At 31.4% G+C, this 20,009-nt stretch overlaps 1 protein-coding gene and 1 non-coding gene across 4 annotated transcripts; both read left to right on the plus strand.

Moving 5' to 3' along the window:
* Positions 1-110: 110 nt before the first annotated feature.
* On the plus strand, positions 111-194 carry Trnal-uaa. Its single transcript has one exon. It is a non-coding gene; the product is annotated as a tRNA-Leu (tRNA).
* A 2,324-nt stretch (positions 195-2,518) lies between these two features.
* On the plus strand, positions 2,519-19,757 carry LOC111618529 (legumain-like). Of its 3 annotated transcripts, none has more exons than XM_023360076.1 (14): positions 2,519-2,563; positions 7,165-7,333; positions 9,539-9,636; positions 10,316-10,397; positions 11,809-11,894; positions 12,032-12,131; positions 12,221-12,286; positions 12,648-12,714; positions 14,058-14,176; positions 15,648-15,737; positions 17,434-17,508; positions 17,681-17,797; positions 17,922-18,086; positions 19,535-19,757. In XM_023360076.1, exons 1-14 carry the CDS (start codon positions 2,550-2,552, stop codon positions 19,658-19,660), a joined length of 1,374 nt encoding a protein of 457 aa, XP_023215844.1. In that variant the 5' UTR covers positions 2,519-2,549; the 3' UTR covers positions 19,661-19,757. The 3 variants fall into 3 exon arrangements, with proteins under 3 accessions (XP_023215844.1, XP_023215843.1, XP_023215842.1); XM_023360075.1 differs by lacking the exon at positions 2,519-2,563 and adding an exon at positions 6,972-7,006; XM_023360074.1 differs by lacking the exon at positions 2,519-2,563 and having other exon boundaries at positions 7,125-7,333.
* Positions 19,758-20,009: the final 252 nt, after the last annotated feature.

Below are 20,009 nucleotides of genomic sequence, written 5' to 3' on the forward strand. Positions count from 1 at the left end.
GTGCGGACCTTGTCTTCTCCTTTCTCACTCAATCGGGTCAAATTGGCTCATCCAATCATACAGACCACGTTTCAACAAGGTGTGTATCCTGTCATACGAAATGATGAGNCGTCAGAATGGCCGAGTGGTCTAAGGCGCCAGACTTAAGATCTGGTCCTCGTATGAGGGCGTGGGTTCGAACCCCACTTCTGACATATTGTTTTACTGGAGTAAACATTTATCGGAATTCAACCTTATCGTTCGATTTGCATCCGGAATGTTGTACTGTACAGTACATGCAAATTATAATTATTAAGTATTGTAAATGCTGATAATAAATAAAGTCCGACACCAATCGAGATATGACATACGACCCCGTCATCTCCCCACCCCGCGATCTTTAACTACTAAAATTTAATAGCACCAATTTAAGATTTCCGACATCGTACTTCAGACGGATGGTGTGGTGTTCTCATCTAACGCGGTGGTTCCCAAAGTGGGCGCTACCGTCCCATGTGGGCAGTGAGTAAATCTAAAGGCTGGTATACACGGTAAGGAAATCCTTTGAGGATTAACCGTAATTTTTTTTTCTATCTATCCATTTTTAAATAAAAATAATTCTTTATACGTTGGGAGATATTCTAATAAGTTTTGTAAATTACTATGTTCGATCCAGCCAGTTATATCCGAGTTTTTTCGTCTGTTAAGCACATCCTTTGAGGATTTCCTTAACGTGTATACCAGCCTTAAGGAGGGCGAAAAGAGACAAGTGGGCAGTAGAGGGGCTAGTGATTGGGGGTCAATGACAATCTTTCCTTTTCCTCTGTTAAAACATTTAAGAAGCATTGCATTTAATGGTTTCCAGATGTGGAGAACTTTTTTTAGATGTAATTGTACAGCTCTGTATCAAGGGGCTGCAATTTTTAACCATATTTTTAATTTATTTCATTTAAAATATATTCTCTCCACATCAAATTAGTAATGTCCTGCCCCTGTACATCATACTTTTCCTTTAACAATATGTCACGCCAATCATCTTTTAACTGCTTTCAGGGGAAAAGTTTTGAAGTGAATAACGTGACTTGCGGTTTGCATGGGAAGTTCCTGTGTAGTTAATAGGGGCCTGTAGCTTCTAAAGTTTTCATATCTCGTCTCATCTTTCGTCTTTCTAATTCCGTTATCGAAATTAAGGAATACAGACGGACGGAAGACAGTCAGAATTTATAGGTCTACAATTTTTTTCAAATTGCAGCCCAGTAAAATAATAATTAAATAAATTAAGAATAAAATCAAACCAATTTTGAAAATTAAAACGTTATTAAAATAAAAAAAAATCATTTAAAAGTTATTTTGAAATTTTCAAATTGTAAATTTGTGTGTGGTTGTGACGGAATATTTTGCCTTTAATTAATACCGTATAAGCCAGTGATGTTTTGCGTTGAAAATGTGTGACAGGACACAATTTCGTATTGCAGGACATCAAGATAGAGATGGATGAAGTACTTAGGAATCATTCTTATTATTGTTACAGTAGAGCCTCGATTATCCGACCCCCGATTAACCGACCGTCCTAGTCGGCAAATTTCAAATGTCCGCTAGTGATGTGGAGCTACAATATTTGGCTATGTCTTGGCTACTTTAATATTATTTTTACGTGATTTAGCTGGCGACTCTCATTCGACCGTGAAAGGGAGCCAGTATTTAAACGAGGCTTAATTTTCTAATTTTTAACGATACAATAGCAACGATTATTATTTTTTAAAATTTTTGTTAGGCTTAACATCGATGAAAATTCAACGCGAAGTAGGTTAATAACGATATACTAATATACTAATTACATGGGATATAATAATATACTACACTAATAATGGATTTTTTCATACTTTTCGGTTATCCGACTTTTCAATTATCCGACCAACCCCAGTCCCCAATTGAGTCGGATAATTGAGGCTCTACTGTATTATTATATTAAAACAAAAACAAAGCTAGTGTGAGGCTCTGGACAGGTCCGAACCCTCACTAAAATTCGCGTTAAAATAATTGTTTTAAAGAAAAAATATATATTAGTTAGAAATACATTTTTTATATGAAAACGCGACGCTAACTTTTAAACAATAGAAGAATGTAAGTCGGTCGACCATCTCCGGTTGGAGATGGAATTAAACTTCGATTTTGACCTCTCCCGCGCCCCCGAAAGGTTTCGGATTGTCATCGGATGACGAGGAGAGAACAATCGGAAAGGGGAATCTGAGAGAAAACAGATAAAACCCCGGAAATTCGTGGACGCGACGGCTTCTCCCGAAAGTTCCAAGTGACGGATCTGTTGTTGTGTGTGTGTCTCGCGCCAACAACAACAGATTGTTGTTGTTGTCGGGAGATGGAGATCTTCGTCTCCATCTCCCGACCTCGGATCGACATGTTTCCATCAACGGAAGTCGACCGCATCGTCCCGGAGTCGTCGAGACGTGATGGAATGGTTCATTCGCCAACAAGGGACACTCCTTCAAAATGGGACTATCTTGGAAAGGAGAGGAAGACCCAGAGGCCGCAGCCGCCGCAGAACTTCCAAGATGGCGGAAAACTTGTAAGCTTCTTTCGTGTTTAATAAACGGTTGTGTTGTTTGTAAACGAAGCATCTATCTCTGACTCAACTGCTTCCACAACTCGTTGATTGTTACCGCTCGGCAATCCAAACGGCAAGGGAGACGATGACGATATATATCACATATTATCGTCAATCGAGTTTTATTTATTTCTCCCCCTCTCGGTCCCTACACTAGTTATTTGTCCAATTATATACCCTTTTAACTTTGTACCCTTGTCAGTTTTCATATTTTACGTAATGTTTGCTTTGTTTTTATAAAACAATAATAAGCATTATAATGTTTTTAATTTTCATATCTGATGCTCATTATTATATTAAATATTTACATATTATTTATATAAATATTTTGTCATATTACAGTTTAATTTAAAATGCAACGTTGTTCATTACACGTGAGTTGTACAGTAGACCTCCCCTCTAACACTGTTGATAATTCCGTGTTATATGAATTCCATGTTGTACGAGTCACTTAAATTTTACAAATACGTGAGCCGTTCACAGCCCGGCACACGTATTTGTAAAATCTAAGTGACTCGTAAAACATGGAATTCATATAACACGGAAAAATTAACAGTGTTATAGGGGGGTCGACTTGTACTTTTTATATTTTACATTTTAGATGGATTATAAAAACCAACACTATCGACAAAGTTTAGAAATTATTTAACACTACTGTTTATTGTAATTCTAAGCAATTCCGGTATGTAATCAACAACTAGGAAACATTACTCCTTTGTATATATAATTATTTATTTTTTAGTGATAATTAGCAGATATGACGAGTATTGCCCGACCAGAAAATAAGAATGTCAAAATGAAAATCGTATTAAAAGCTTGGTTATTTTTGCCTACAATTCTTGTGTTTATCACGAACACGAAGCGACAAGGAGGAGTGGAGACTGGAGACTGGCGTGTCCAGATTTCGTAAAGTCTATATTTTCCCCAGGGTTCCAAAAGAATGGCCGAGTGGATAAAACCACTGAACACTGTAGTCGGTCGTGGATTCGCGCCTCGTCAATGTGGCTTTTTCCGGGTTTTCTCCACTTCTGTAACACCCGAATAGGGGTCAGTTACTCTTAACACACAGCAGACCGTAGCCGGTCCTCACATAAGGTGCATGTATGCCTCCATGCCAGACCGTATCGCTTCATGTATCCAGGCAAGATGAAGTTGTACACGATAATAAACGTTTATTACACAGGAAATTGTCATCACTAATCACATTCGCACTAATAGTTTTATTCTATTCATAAGTATTCATCTTCCTGGTGTGTAAAATTTCATAAAACAAATGAAATTTAAATCTGCTGTATTGCTGATTAGTAATCAGCGGACATATAGGCCCTCAAAAGTGGAGTTTTAGGCGCTTAAAATAAGCTCTTAAATTGCGTCGTTTAGGCTTTATAAACAAAAATTAGGCGGTCGAAATTTGACAAGTGAACAATTAACCTACTTATCAGAACGATGAGTTTTTTATTTAACATACGTATTCCAAACAAAAATGCACGTATTCAGAATGATGCAAATACAAAAGTAGACAAACAATTATCTTTGCAATTTTTATTCGCTCTGTTTCCCATAGTTAGCTTCATAATACAGTATATTACAAGCACTTTTTCCAAATTTTCAATAGAAAAGTTGCAACGTTTGTCACTGAGAATTAATTTATATGCAGAGAAAGAGCATATAATCCGTTATCTTCAGTAGATGTGGAGCACATCTACTGAAGATAACGGACAATATTTCAACCTTGGAAGAAGATGAACTTGGAATTTACTTTTAGTTTTGTTCTTCTTTCCTGCCAAAATATCAGCCACAGTAAACATGCACTTTAATCCAAGTCTCTTTTGAATCACTGCTTTCAACTCTTTCTTCACTTTTTTTTTTTTTTGCAGCAGTGCCTGGTGCATCACAAAATTTCTGCTTTGCTCTGTTGAGGAGATCAATTTGCTCATATATAGGTTTCCCACTACTTTCAAGAGCAGTAATAGTATGAATGTGAAATAACACTTGATGTACTACATCAACCTGTTCTGAACATAAATATCATTCAAAATTTTCTTGGCTCTAGTTACACAAACTGCATTGTCCGCTAAAGTGGCCAGAAGTGTTTTGATATCGAAGAAATGTTCACTGTAGTAGTTAGTACAATATCTTAGCTATGTATATGCTAAGGGAAAAATAAGCATTTGCCTAAAATCCTCTCTAAAAATGTCAAATAAAGCATCTGCTATGTTTATTAAATAAAAGTACAGTGGGTGATCGGTTAACGAACAGATCGGATAACGAACACTTTCGCGAAAGATTTTTATGTTCGGACAACGAACAAATCGGATAACGAACACTTTCGCGAAAGATTTTTATGTTCGGACAACGAACACATGATCGAATAACGAACACCCCATAGAACAAACACAAGAAGAAGCGACGTAAAATAATGAATACCGATTGGTCTTCCCTTGTCTTCGGGCAACAATTCGAAACCTTTCGGAGTGTGAGAGACGTCGACATCGACGCTCAAGCCGGTATATACCGATCGGATAGTATTCCTCCGAACTTTGAAACTCTCCCTTGTAATTCCAGCCTTTTATTTTTCTGACAAAACAATTTTTTTATGTATTCGCGAGACTGTCGGGTAGGCACTCGTTAAGTTTTGCGTCTGTTTTTCTTTTCGAAAGGTCAGAGTATAATAGCAAAGGTAGAGAGTGGGCAGAAGATGCCTAATGTTTCTGGGCAGTATGGCTTGAACAGGTCTACAATAGGCCGTAGTTAAATCTTATCTAAGAAAGATACTGTATTATCAAGAAGACTCAAGCAGCTAAAGGAGTAACAAAAATCACATCTGAGATATAAAGAACATCGAAGAGTTCATAATGGAATCTGAAACGGATCTGACGACAGAAGAACGCCAAGAACTCTTGAATGAAGAACACCAAGAAACTCGGCGAGATATGTTTTCTTCTGAAAAAGAGGATTAATGCCGATATCTGTTATTAAAGATCTTTTGTAGTAGTAGGAGGATGTCAAAATAACGATCATAGAATGGCATCCAAACCAGGTTGAGGCTTGGGGATTTCTACAATTGCAATGCTATTAATAACTACTTACGAAAAATCCTGAAGAGAGAAAAGCAATCGACATTAGACAGATTATTTAACCCTTTCAAACGGAAAAAAAACATGACTAATAAAAATGCAAGACTGGGTATGGATGTATTTTTATTATTACATATAAATAAACGTAGTAAGAAAGTATATATTTTTTATTTTTGGGGGTCTCCGGAACGAATTAATTAAATTCCCATTAAAACCTATGGTAAATCGATAATCGGTTAACGAACAATTCGGATAGCAAACAAAGTCTTGGAACGGATTATGTTCGTTAACCGATCACCCACTGTATTTATTTTAAAATATTTCATATAGTTTTAATTTTATTACTATAAAATTGCATTAGGGGGTGTAATTTATTTCCGTTATTATTGCATTCTATTTTTTTCTGCTTGGGATATGCATCCACTGGGACTTAAAATATAAGTAATCAATAATAATAAAAAAAATGAATCTGTCTGATTGCATTTTCAGGAAAAAAATGAAACTTAAGAAGTTTAATTTAAGAATTAAAGTAAACCTTTGAGGAAAATGAAACGAAATATTAATAAAAACTTTTTAAAAATATGAAAACAGACTAAACTTTGTGTTTTAGGTAAAAATATGCAGAAACGTCAAAATAAGCATTTTTAGGCATTATAAAATACCATTGTATCGGTCTAAATGTTCATGAAAAGTGTTCATACAAAATTTTAGCCATGTATATGACAAGGAAAAAAATAGGCATTTGCCTAAAATCCGCTGTCTACTGATTACACAACTATAAATTGTATTGCCGATCATTCGATAAAAGAATATATATTTGACCTTTTATATTTAGCTTATAAGAAATTTGTTATCATTTAATTTACGAAATTCGTAGATAAAAAATATCAAATTAAGATTAAAATTCGTTTTAATTTCGTTCTATTTGTTTACTGTGAGGGATGCAAACGACAAGTGGGCCCACCAACAGCGAAAGGGGAAATCGGGAGAGACACGTGGTGAATACGACCCGATCAGGGTGTGTGCCCGGGGGCGAGAGATTTATTGGAGGGTGTGGGAGCTAGGGACGGAAGTGGAGAGGTAGAGGGGAAAAAACGGGAAGAGGACAGAGTTGAACTGTGCTTCGCCCGCGCTTGATCGGTGACCGTTAACTGTAGCCAAATAAACGAATAATAAAGTGTTCGTAGTCTCATCTGTATTCTCATCCGTAGTTATTGCGCATAGACACGACATTTACTCTTACTACTCGACACGTGATTGATACAATTGTGTTGAATATAACACGTGAAAGGGATGACTTATAACCGATGATTTGCCTATTCACGAGGTATAAATAATCACATGAGAAACTAAAACAACTGTGATAAATATTGATTAATAAGAAAATGTTATTGGCTGTCGGTTCTTTCACAATGATTTTATCTACTTAAACAATTTATTTATAAACCGATTGTACGTTATGATTATTAGAGTTTTTCTTTTCAGAACAAAAGGAAAAATGATGCGATCTCTGTTCTTTATTCTATTGATTAAAGTGGTTGTTTCTTTGACCCCCGAAGAAGTAAGAAGTTTCGCATCTTCTGTACCCGAGGGTGGAAAATTATGGGCCCTTCTTGTGGCTGGTTCCAATACTTGGGACAATTATAGACATCAAGTGAGTTTATTGTAATTAAATATTTTATTTTTACTTTAGAAAATCAATAACTTTTAGCTGTTTTTAAAGGTCATCATTAGTTTCCTCCATATTAATTTAAGCTAAAAATGCTTTAAATATTTAAAGGTTTACATAATATCAATGACAATGATGTAAACTTTTTTACATCATTTTTAAGTTCAAAATACAAGGTTTTTTTTCGATAGATTATAATTGTTTATCTTCCTACCCAGAAACACAAACATTGAATGATTATAGGGCATCGAAAGGGGTAAAAGTAGGAATTTTTTCCTAAAGTGGTTACAGGGAAATAACCCTATAAAATTAATGTAGTTAACCACAAAATAAACACCTTTTATAATAGGTTTAATTTAAGAAAATGTGACCTAACAGTTTTCAAGATATTGGCAAGTTTTATGTAAAAAATTGATTTATCTCTTTGCTCGAAGTTTCTCTATTCTAGGAAGTTTATCAGTTTTCGTTCTTTATCTTATCAAACAGTTGAACAAACAAGCTTTGAATAAACTGAATTGTTACTTTTTCACAGGCATAAGTGTCTTTTTTCAAATGATCTTTTCTATTTTTGTATATTTACTTGTTATTTCTGTTTTTTGAAAATGAGTTATTCATATGAAGAAGCATTTTAATTACTCCAGGTTCGTGTAGTGTTTGTACTTTGAATTTAATTCATTCCAGGAAGCCGTTTGGACTGAACCGTTCGAAATCCAAATCAATTTTAGTAAACCATTCCTAGACTCATTCCGATAAACTTAAAACATCAAATACATACGCCATATAAGGTAAAAATAACACAATTAATGTCCTAATAATAGATTAAAACAGGGAAACAATGAATAAAATATGTAAAAACTATATAATTAAAATAAAAACTGTTCGCAAACCGTCGACTTCTGCATCATAAACATGGCTGCCAGATCCACATGCGGGCTGTATTTAATTTAACGATATAAGAAACTGAATGGTTTCTAAGGTGACTTTTTTCCTATTGATTCGTCGTAAACATAAAAGACTTTGCTGATGAGACACTGAAGTTATAGAACCAACACTGTCTCTTGCAAAATTCGTCACCCTGTGTCACTTTGGGTAATGGAATATTTTGTTGATAATCAAAACACAACATTTCAACGTCATGATTTCTTTCCGCTAATGCTTTCTTGTCATTGGTGTCGTCGAAGAATGACTACGCCTTAGATTGATGTAGTGTCTTCATGACATCCAACTTCTTGTATCTCTCCTCGGTAATAGCCGGGAAATGAAGTCTTTTCTCTAGATTGTCACACTTTTGTTATTTATCCAACTTAGGGTGATTTAATACGAGGTAGAAATTCATCTCGAAATACCGGAAGTATAAATCACCTGAAACGCGAGATTATGGATCCTTTTTCAGATACAACTGATGAATTTCAGTTATATTTAGATCAGCAAGCTTTCTTTTATGAGACTGTTCTTCTCTACTTTCTTTTATGAAATTCTCTTGTTGGAAAGCTGTCAATGTAGTCATGGACTTTTTCCATCCTTTCTTCGGGGACTTGATTTGGTCGAGAATTGTGTTTTTCTCGATCATTCGGGTTCGATATGATAGTTTTATTGTGAGAAATATGATTTGCAATCCTTTTTCAAAAAATGCCATGCAGAGAGGTAAATGCTTGTTTGCAAACTCATACTTTTTTCTTACCAACCCCAACACCATACATGCTTGAAAATGCCCTGGCTTTTCCTTCTGTTTTTTTCTCCTTCTTTGAACTGGATTAATAGTTAGGCTTATAAACCACCAAATACACATCTTGAGCTGGCTTACATTCCAGTTTATTTAAAACAAGTAGACTTAGAGTACCTTCTCATCATTATCATGTTTACCAAGCATTTACAATCAGGATCAGTAACTCTTTTCCACTTGCAATTTTGTACACCTTACCTTCAATCATTCATTTCATTACTTTTTGTTTCCATTCATACTGAAATGAAATTTTTCTGTTTTTTTTTCCTCTGAACAGGAATGCAATTATTGCTTCCTATTGTTCAGAGAAATCTTGGAAAATTTATTTACTTTTTGGTATAATTCTAGATTTATTTGTTTATGAAAAAACATGTTTATTTATAAATAAGTATATCAATATTCAAAATTTAAAATAATTATTCCATTTTCTTTCTTTAATATAATAAAAATGATTTTAATGATTTCAGGCAGATGTTTGTCATGCATATCAAGTTTTACATAATCATGGTATCCCTGATGAACAGATTGTTGTCATGATGTATAATGACATAGCACACAATTCATTGTAAGTTGTAATCTTTTTAATCAATATATAAAATGATAACAAAGTCTATGCATACTAGTTTGAAGTTATCTGCATGCCTGTGCATTGGGACATTTGGGGTACACGCTCCCCTTTCTTAACAGATTATCCCTTTCCTTAATCCTCGAGGGACCGCTAAGGTTTCACATTTTATTTTTAAATTAGTTAGCATAGAAAACTTTTTACAGATGACAGAATTTAAATCAAAATATTTGTTATTAACTGAATATTTGTTCTAATAAGTCATAATTGTTCAGTCAAGTATGAGGTACAACTGAATTTGATTAATGCTATTTTGATATAAATAGTAGCATGGATGAAGAGTGAATATGCTCTTTGTCCATAAAATATTGAAAGTCTTATGGAAAAAATTTATCATGAAATCAGTATCATACCTGAGAATATGTCATGCAGTTTTATGCATGACATATTCTCAGGTATGTAATTCCAAGTATGTCATGCAGCATGACATACTTTAAAGATTTGTAGAGTGTCTGCCCATGAATGAGGGTCACTTGTGCAATATCATCTTTAAAATTTAATCATAGATTTCAGCATATGATACTGGAATGGCATCTTTCTTGGACTCTTAAACTAAGTAATATATTAAAAACTAATTCCTTTATCAAACATTTATTTTAAAAATGCTATTCTGTTTTAGCAATCCAACGCCTGGAGTTATAATAAATCACCCTCATGGACCAAATGTTTACAAAGGTGTACCATTGGATTATACAAAAGATGTAAGTTTTTACAAATTAATTAATGAAAATTTAATTATTTAATTTAAATAATAAAATAATGACTGTTACTATGCCAAAATAAAATTATTATGAAATAATAAATGTATTTTAAATACAAAAATTACTGAGAATGAAAAACAAGAAGTAAATATGATCAGAATTTGTAAAGTTATTAAAACACAAAATTTAAATATAATAATTTTGCTTGTTATATTCACTAAATTTATTTTGTCCAGTGGCCTTGAAACTATGAACTGTAGGGGTAAATATGTTGTGGAAACAAGACAATTTTATCAATCATATAATCACATTTTAATTTATTTAGCTTCTTATGAAAAGTTAGATCCCTCTGCACCCCTGTAGATACTTTCCTTTAATCTCTAGAGTGGATAAACAGAGACACATTCATTAATATTAATATGAAGAGATTTGCTATCAGAAATAACAAATACTGTAAATTTAAAATATAGGACATTTTGAACAATACTCAATTGTTTTTAAGAATTAAATTATGAGGAATTATAAACCATGGCACTACTATTGAAACCTTTTTCAAATTTATTTGGTTCTCTTAAATGTTATGTTAAAGGTCTGCATTTTAAAAGTTTGATTAGTGGTTTATGAATAAGTGCAGTTTTCAGTGAAGGATTTACAGTAATAATACATGTAAAAATCTGATAATGAGTAACTATTTTATAACACTCTGAACTGGTGTAAGATTGGACAGATCTTAATGTAATGTTTCGAAGTGCATGCATCTTGCCCTTGCTTGTCACATAGAGATTGCCAGGCATAGGATAAATGTTAGTTTTTTAAAATCCCTTTTTGTTATAGAATATCTTGAGGGTTTTCAATGTAGTCGTATTACTGAGAACATCTGATAAGAGTAGTCTTGTTGAGTTGGATTATATACTCTCACAGGTATATAAGGCTAGGACAGTGGAGTGTTTTCTTTTTCTTCAGCAAATCTAATTCAGAGAGATTGTGTGGTGGAACTAATGCACTCCCAAGTCATAAATGAAACAGTTGTTTTTCACTGGTTTCCTGTATATCTCTGAAACTCTGTCTGCTAATGTTGTCTTTTCTATTCCTGAGTATCTTATAGATAGAATTGTGTTTGAAAGTTAACAGTTTTTCTTTAGATGGGCTAGGCAAACCGTGTTGTGATTATAATCTACAATGATATGCTAAGGGTTGTGTGTGTTGATATGGTTTTTATCAGATGCTCCACTGTTGTTAGGGTAAGAATCTTGTATATTTCCAATAGAGCATCTGTGCATGCTAAATCCTAGATATGAGTACACACTTTACTTGTATTAAAATTGTACTGAAATTGTTTACAGTTCCTAGTTTGTTATTATTCTTGTACTTTATTATTTGTTTATAATTTTGGTTTTTTACATTTTTAAAGGATGTTTTACCAAAAAATTTTTTCAACATTTTATGGGGAAATGAAACAGCTTTGAAAAATGTTGGTTCAGGAAAGGTTATTAAAAGGTATTTCAATTTCATACAAATTGTAATAAAATTTAATTTACAAAGATCAAAATAATGAATTTTATTTGAAATAAAGCAATAATTTTGATTGTTACATATCTAAAAATTTATACATAAATAGTTTGAATACATTTCAGCAATCCTAATGACCATGTATTTGTTTATTTTTCTGATCATGGAGCATATGGTTTCATTTGTTTTCCTGGTTTCGTGTCAGAAAATGACTATGACAATGGGGTAAGTCATTTAGAAAATGATTTCACAAATTGATTTTTTAACTTTTGTAAATCAATTTTAAAATTAAATAAATTTTTGAAATTTTTCAGGACATTACAAATGATCAATTAATTTCATTTTTGAAAGATTATTATGCTGCTAAAAAATATTCAAAGGTGAGATATTGCATAATAAAATCAATTAAAAATTAATTGTTTGCTAAGAATGATTGATTATTCAATAGTTAAATATATTTGAATTCAAATAATTTATTAAGTAAGCTAATCAGTTTTAAACCTTAAATTGTTTTCTATAATTCTAGAAAAAATGCATGATATCACTTCATTTTGTGTACATAATAATTATTGAGTATTATAAATATTGCAAACTTGTTTTTTTTATTCAATAAGCATAACAACTAATGCCTTTCTTTAATCTTCATTTAATTAATTAATGCATTTAATTTTTGTAAAAGTTATTTTGTTAAGACCAATTTATAAGAACTAAAGTTTAAATTGTTTTGCGCATTGATTTTAGATGGTGCTTTACATAGAAGCTTGCGAATCAGGATCAATGTTTATTGATTTACCTAAAGATATTAATGGTAAGCAAAAAAATAAATTGATTAGTCATCTCTGTACGTTATTAGTTTGAACATTAATCATTAAAAACAGAAATTTTGCTTCAGTTTACTATGTTAATGTAAGAAAAATGTAGGAAAACATCTATTAATATCTGTTCAGAAAGCTCTTCAAAATAATTTACATTCAAATTATTGACAATTTTAACACAAAGAATCACCCATGTTATAATCTAAATTTAATAATAGAATTATCTTGACAGGATTAATTATTTTTAAGAAAAATTACAACAATGTATAATGTACAGAATGTATTAGCTATTAGCCTATATTATAAGTAATTGTTCTATTAAGTTTGGACTTTGAGATTGTATATATTGTCATAATTCTCAAGTTGGATTTTCAAATTTATAATTCATTTTTTTATTATTCATCACTAAGAATCTATACTCACATAAGGCACTTTTATTTAATTAATAAGTATAATGTTGATGTAAAAATTATGTATTATATGATTGAATTAAACTTGATGCACATAAGCAAAACTTTTATAATTGACTGAAATTTGTAAAACATTGAGCTAGAATTTGATTCCAAGAGAAGCAGTTTGAATTGGATTTTCAATTAAAATTATGATTCAGAAATTTTTTAGCTGATTTAAAAAGTACATTGAAATATGTTTTTATTTTAGATAAGACTTTTTATTTTAAGATTTATTTAATATATTCATAATGTGTACACATTATGAATATATTAAATAGAAATTTTGTGTGTGAGTCTTTATTATCTATGACTTATTAATGAAGTTCAGAACAAAATTAATAAATTGGTATTTTAATCATTTGTTCTTACTACAATTATTCTAGATTTCAAGTAGTTGAAATCTAGAATAATTGGCTTTGGAGCAGGGTTCTGGGGCCATATTCTGGTCACTGTCTCTGGTCTCTCACAAGCAAGTCACTGATTGGCTAATCATTTGGATTAGCCAATCAGCGACCGGCTTGCGAGAGAGGAGAGACCAGAGACAGTGACCAGAATACAACCCCTGATCTGAAAGTTTTAGTCTTTTCAATGACCCCCCAATAAGGTTATATCGACCACTTTGGCAACCCCTGATCTAAATTAACAATTATGTTATTTTTTATGAAACTTTTTCCTCTTCTTTACTAGGTAGTGCGACAAGTATTTAAATTTTGAATACAGCCATAGGTATTTCCATATCTATCAGAAATGTTTAGGTTTTAAATTTATTTATAAGATTGAATTTCCTGCATTTGTTACATATTATTATATCTTCACACATATGATGACACTCATTGTTATATAAATATATTAATTCTTAAACATTAAAGTATTTTATTTTTCAGTCTTTGCTACAACTGCAGCAAATAAAGATGAATCTTCATCATCTTGTTATTATGATGAAAAACTATACACTTATTTGGGTGATGTATATAGTGTTAATTGGATGGAAGATTCAGACAAAGTAAGATTTAATAATTGTATTGTTGAATATACTGTATATACTTCTTGTACATGTATACATGATACAATGTTAAAAGAGAATTTCATTTTTATAAATGGCCACCTCTGCATATTATTTATAGCTCTCTCCAAAAATTCAGAACTAATTCATACAACATTTAATTTTTCATAAATAGCGTAAATAAAACTTCATTGTATCAGAAATTCAAAGCTAAATTTACCTTTTGTTCTTTACTATATTTTTAAAAGTTATAAATAAAAGAAATTGAAGATACTTTTGCATCTTGCGTACATACTTATTTCTTTGATTTAAGTTTGTATTATACACATATATGTATATATTTTTAATATCAACTCACTGAAAAGGTATAACTAAAAATAGAAATCATTTTCTTTATAAAAAAAATTTTAAATTAAAAAATTAACTAGGACATTGCATGACTTTGTTGTATCGTGATAGAATTGAGGCCAAGCTGGAAAGAAAGATCCAATTCTTGCACCTACCACCAATGGAGAGGTGATCATTGCACTTGTCACCATAAAAGAGGAGATCCTTGCAATTGCCAACATGGAAGAGGAGTATGTTGGACTGTGTGATGTGGAGAGACAATCCAAGAACAAAGCAATTGGCATTAATTGCTATGTTCCTGTGTTTTATTTGTTTTTTGTGTCTATTTTCCATTTAGCATACTCAATGCTGTTTTTTATGTTTTTGTCTCTAAATTTCATTAGGCATGCTCAATTACATCAGGAAGCATGGATATTGTCATTATATCTGAAAAACAAAGTCATGGACTTAAATTTTTTATTACATTTTTAAGAACAAACTCAATTCTACTGTATAAGATACATAAAAGACATGCTAGCAACCTTGGGAATCACATGACAAAAGTTGCATGATTTGCATGATATTACTTTGTTGCATGCGCTCATGCTATGACCTTGTAACAAAATCATGAACCCCATTTTTTATTACATTTTTTGACTCCTCAATTAATGGAAAATGGCAAAGTTTTATCAGAATGAATCGATCATATTTCGAGAATGAAGGCAATTCTGTAAACCACATAGAAGAGGCTTCATTAACACTTCACCTCAAAAATTTGTCTTCAATGATATTTTGTAAATTATTTCTGTAGTAAGGAATATTAATTCATTTGACAATACATTGTCAAAATCTCATTATTTCACCAATTTGTGAAACAGAAATATTTTAACAAAGGTATGAATTGATATTTCTTTGTACACAATAATGTCAAAACAGCAATATATTGCAGTTCCAAAGTATAAGTTTTTCTAATTTCTAAATTATGTTATAAAATTATAATATTTATATAATATAAATATATAAAAAAATATATTATTGACTAAAATTGTTATTCTTACAGAAGATTCTATGAAATTATTACATAAGAGTTTATATGAGTGCTTTTTACAGCAGACTTACCATTAGATATTGTTTGTATTTTTAGGAAGTTCTTTCAAAAGAATCTTTGGAGAAACAGTTTAGAATTGTCAAACAAGAAACAAATACCAGTCATGTAAAACAGTTTGGAGATCTTGTAAGTAATATAATTGTCTTTTTAGAAAAATTATATATATATACAGTCAATTCTGATTATTAGCCCGGTCAGTTAGTAGGACATGCCAGGTATTAGGACAAAACCTTCAAGAACAAAATCAAATCCTATAACGCAAGCATAATTTACTTTGCCTACTGGCCCAAAAATGCTGCTCAGTAGCCCTTCTGGCACAGTATTTTTCTTGGTAAACTAAACAAAAGACACACAAATTTGGATATTTTAGGCTTTTCCATACATGACCACCATCTGATTTCCTTTATCAGCTGTCAATCATGATTAAAAAATGCAAGAAACCTTTTAAGAATGCAGGCCTTGTCTTCCCCTTTCTCACTCAATCGGGTCAAATTGGCTCATCCACTCATACAGACCACATGTTTCAACAAGGTGTGTACCGCTGCCATACAAAATAATGAGACAGAAATTCTCAAAAATTCTTCATTCCCTACCTCACTTCCCCGCCCCACTTTTGTCTTTGTGGCCATTAACTGTCTGGAAGGCAGACAGAGCACTTGCCCTTTGGTTTTCTAGTGTTCAATTTAAAATGCCACAAACAGAATTGACACATACTAAGAAAATTGATTTGATTGAGCAAATCAGAAGAAACCCCCTAGCACCAGCTATCTAGCAGATCAATGGCAGAGATGACAGGTGTGTTCAGAAACACAGTCTCATGCTTGATAAAGTAGGAAGACAAACTTTGAGAAGAATGGACATCCTGCAAAGGAAGCCAAGGAACAGTCTTGAAATGGAAATGTGAGGGCAAGGATGCAGAAGTCTGAAGATGACATTCCTGAACCTGAGCCAGTAACAAGCCACAATGCCAGAAAATTCATTGATGGACTATGGCGCTACTTCATGCCGGAAGGCAATGAAGGCAATCCTATGTCCGCACTGGATATCTGCACAGATTTTATTTTAGTGTAGTCAATCAAAAGATGTCATGTTACACTGGACAGATTCTTACAATGAATCTGGTAAGAACACTTAATCATTCTGTATGACACGGCATAAGAACAATGCACATGAAATTAAAGATTAGCAACAGAATTATCCAATTTTCTAGGTTGTACTACAATGATTTTTTTTATACAGTACAGAAATAATTTTTTGTCATTAAAATGGTTTTATTTCGCTCAGATGTTTGTTGACATAGCTCTTTAACATAACTTATTATATTGTATCTCAATTGCATAACTTATTGAGATGTTTGTTTAGTAGCCCCAAAAAGCTCCAGTCCCAATGCCATGCTATTAAATGGTATTGACTGTATATATATATATAAGATGTTGCTATAAATATAACTAAAACATTGCTATAAATATAATAATGTTTTAGCATCTTTTGGAATTTGAGATACTTGATTAATTTATGTTTACAAATTTTGCAGAGTTTAGCACATTTTACATATAATGTTGCAGTATTGTTAATTATTTTAATGTTATTCCAGTTTACAAGATTGATTAAAACATATTTAACATATTATATTATACTTGGTTTTTGCCTTTTTTATTATTTATAATTTCGGCTGTATTGAATGAAGAAAACTTTATTCATATTGTTATTAGATATGGCTGATTTAAAAAAAGAAAATTAATTTAATAATAGTCTAGTTTAATATAATACTAAAAAGTTATTATTCTAACGTTTATTAATTGAATAGTTTTATATATTTTAGACAATTTCAAAGATGCCAGTTAGTGAATTCCAAGGTAGAAAGCAAGCTAAACCAATTACATATCCAAAAGTTCCTGTAAGTATTCCTTTTTAAATTACCAGGTTTTATAATTTGTTCTCGTTGCTATGATTTTTAATATATTATTTAGTATAGTTTTACTATAGAAATGTATAGAAATAGAAATTTTTGTAAAACATGAACACTTAAAAAAGAAATATTAAATTCTCAGAAGTTTTTTTATGTTTAGTTTGATGCAGTTCCAAGTAATGAAGTTCCAGTGGAAATTCTAAAAAGGAAAATAGAGAGAACAAATTCAATAAGAGAAAAACATGAACTGAAAAAACAGCTTTACAAATTACTTAAAGTAAATACTTTATTTTTTTTGTTACACTTAAACTTTTCATTTTAGGCATAACTTTTTATGTAATTAAAACAAACATATTTATTTGTCGTACGGTCAAAATTATAAAATATGATATTTTCCATAGAATCGAAGATTTGCCGACAATGTGGTGAAAGAAATTGTCTGGTATCTTTCTTTTGGTGATGAGGACACGTACAATCGAATGCATTTGAGACCAAATGGAATCAAAAATAACTGTTATTATGAAGCAGTTAGATATTTTAGAAAACAATGCTTTAATTATAACAAGGTAAGATATTCATTAATTATATGATTATGATTTTTAATTTTTGCAATTTCTTTTTTAGATAATTATGGAATGCCTAGCTATATGTTTTTTAACTTTCAAANTGGGCATAACTTTTTATGTAATTAAAACAAACATATTTATTTGTCGTACGGTCAAAATTATAAAATATGATATCTTCCATAGAATCGAAGATTTGCCGACAATGTGGTGAAAGAAATTGTCTGGTATCTTTCTTTTGGCAATGAGGACACGTATAATCGAATGCATTTGAGACCAAATGGAATCAAACGTAACTGTTATTATGAAGCAGTTAGATATTTTAGAAAACAATGCTTTAATTATAACAAGGTAAGATATTCATTAATTATATGATTATGATTTTTAATTTTTGCAATTTCTTTTTTAGATAATTATGGAATGCCTACGCTATATGTTTTTTAACTTTCAAAATATGGTACTTTTTACAGATTGTTTGTTTTAATTGAAGATCTATAGTTTTGATGTAACCCTTTAAATATTTGTAACAGCTAATTCCCAACTGTTCTTTGTCCTATCTCTTCTTTTTTTAAGTTGTTAATTCATCTAATCAATTTATTCTTTCCTTATCTAGCTGCATGCCTAAGCCATCTAAGTTTATTTTCCATAAGCTTCTCTGTAATGTTTCTTAACTATTATATGCCCATTCCTAATACTATCAGGTAAAGCAATCCCACGAGTAATGCTGATTGTCCTCGTTTTTTCAATCCAAGATTTTGCCATTACTTGATACATGCAATCTGTACAACATCGCAGACTTAACAACTCTGTTGTAAAACTTTTCGTTTAATGTAAATGGTATTTTTTAATCACATGGCACTTTGTATATTATCACTTTTGACATTTTGTACTCAGAACTGCTTCTGATAGGTGTGCAGTGCATGTGTGCAGGCAGTCAATAGCGCACTTTAAAATATAAAATTCAAGTATTATTTAATATTTTAATCTAGTGGTCATGAAACAGATTGATGTTTGTGTGATAATTTGATTTAAAGTTAGTATAGCTGTGCAGTTAATGAATATAAGTAACGCTGAAGCATGTTAAGTGTTTTGCATCAGAAAACTTAAAAGTGCAAGCAACAGGTGATGAGGTATTTATCTGTTGAACCAGAGAAAAATTCATCGGTGGGATGCATCGGTGGCATTATTTCTTGTTTTAAACCATGTAAAAAGTACAAAAACTTGAAATTCGTAAACTCTTAAAGTTCGCAAACTCCAAACTTCATTTATATTAATGTCTTATGATTAAGTTTAAGATTACACTTATGTAACTCATTGTGAAAGGTTGCATTAAATAATATAGATGCAAGGTTTTAAATTTATACATAATTTTCATTGTGAATGCCCTTTTATATTATTTGTTGTTTCCTAAGTAAAAGATATAATTTTAATAAATGTTTATTTTTATATAGAATGAATACCTTTTACGTCATCTCTACAAACTGGCAAATATCTGTAATGAGGGAGTGCCTCTTAGTAAAATTGAAGAAGCAATGGATGTTGTATGCACTCATCCCCCTGTATGTGGAATAAAATAAAAGAAAATGCAGGAAAATGTCATCTGTAATGCATAATGTAGATTTTATGGATTTCTATTTTTGTATAAATAAAATTGATGAAAAAATGGTAAATGTATAATTTGATAAATATAATTTATCAGTTTAGCTTTAAAAATACAATTAAACTGTATGTAAAAGTGAAAACAATGCAATTTATGTTTTGCAGAAGATTTTTTGCATTCTACAGGTAACAATCTACTATGGATGTTGCTTTTTTGGCATTGTCTATGGGGCATTACTTTGTCATGCTTCTTTGTTTGTCCTAGTCGCAGTGTTGGAGGTTTATTCCAACGGGTAATAGTATCACGTCCTATATAAAACATGTTTT

This window comes from Centruroides sculpturatus, unplaced genomic scaffold, assembly GCF_000671375.1.
Source record: "Centruroides sculpturatus isolate CEXI.00-Female unplaced genomic scaffold, Cexi_2.0 scaffold156, whole genome shotgun sequence".
Taxonomy (NCBI): domain Eukaryota; kingdom Metazoa; phylum Arthropoda; class Arachnida; order Scorpiones; family Buthidae; genus Centruroides; species Centruroides sculpturatus.

Bases quoted from the DNA above. Each gene is read 5' to 3' on its own strand.
- LOC111618529 (XM_023360074.1), top strand. From the start codon at position 7,139: ATGATTATTAGAGTTTTTCTTTTCAGAACAAAAGGAAAAATGATGCGA. The intron at 10,398-11,808 runs GTAAGTTTTTAC...ACATTTTTAAAG, and splicing joins CATTGGATTATACAAAAGAT to GATGTTTTACCAAAAAATTT. The intron at 12,715-14,057 runs GTAAGCAAAAAA...TTTATTTTTCAG, and splicing joins TTTACCTAAAGATATTAATG to TCTTTGCTACAACTGCAGCA.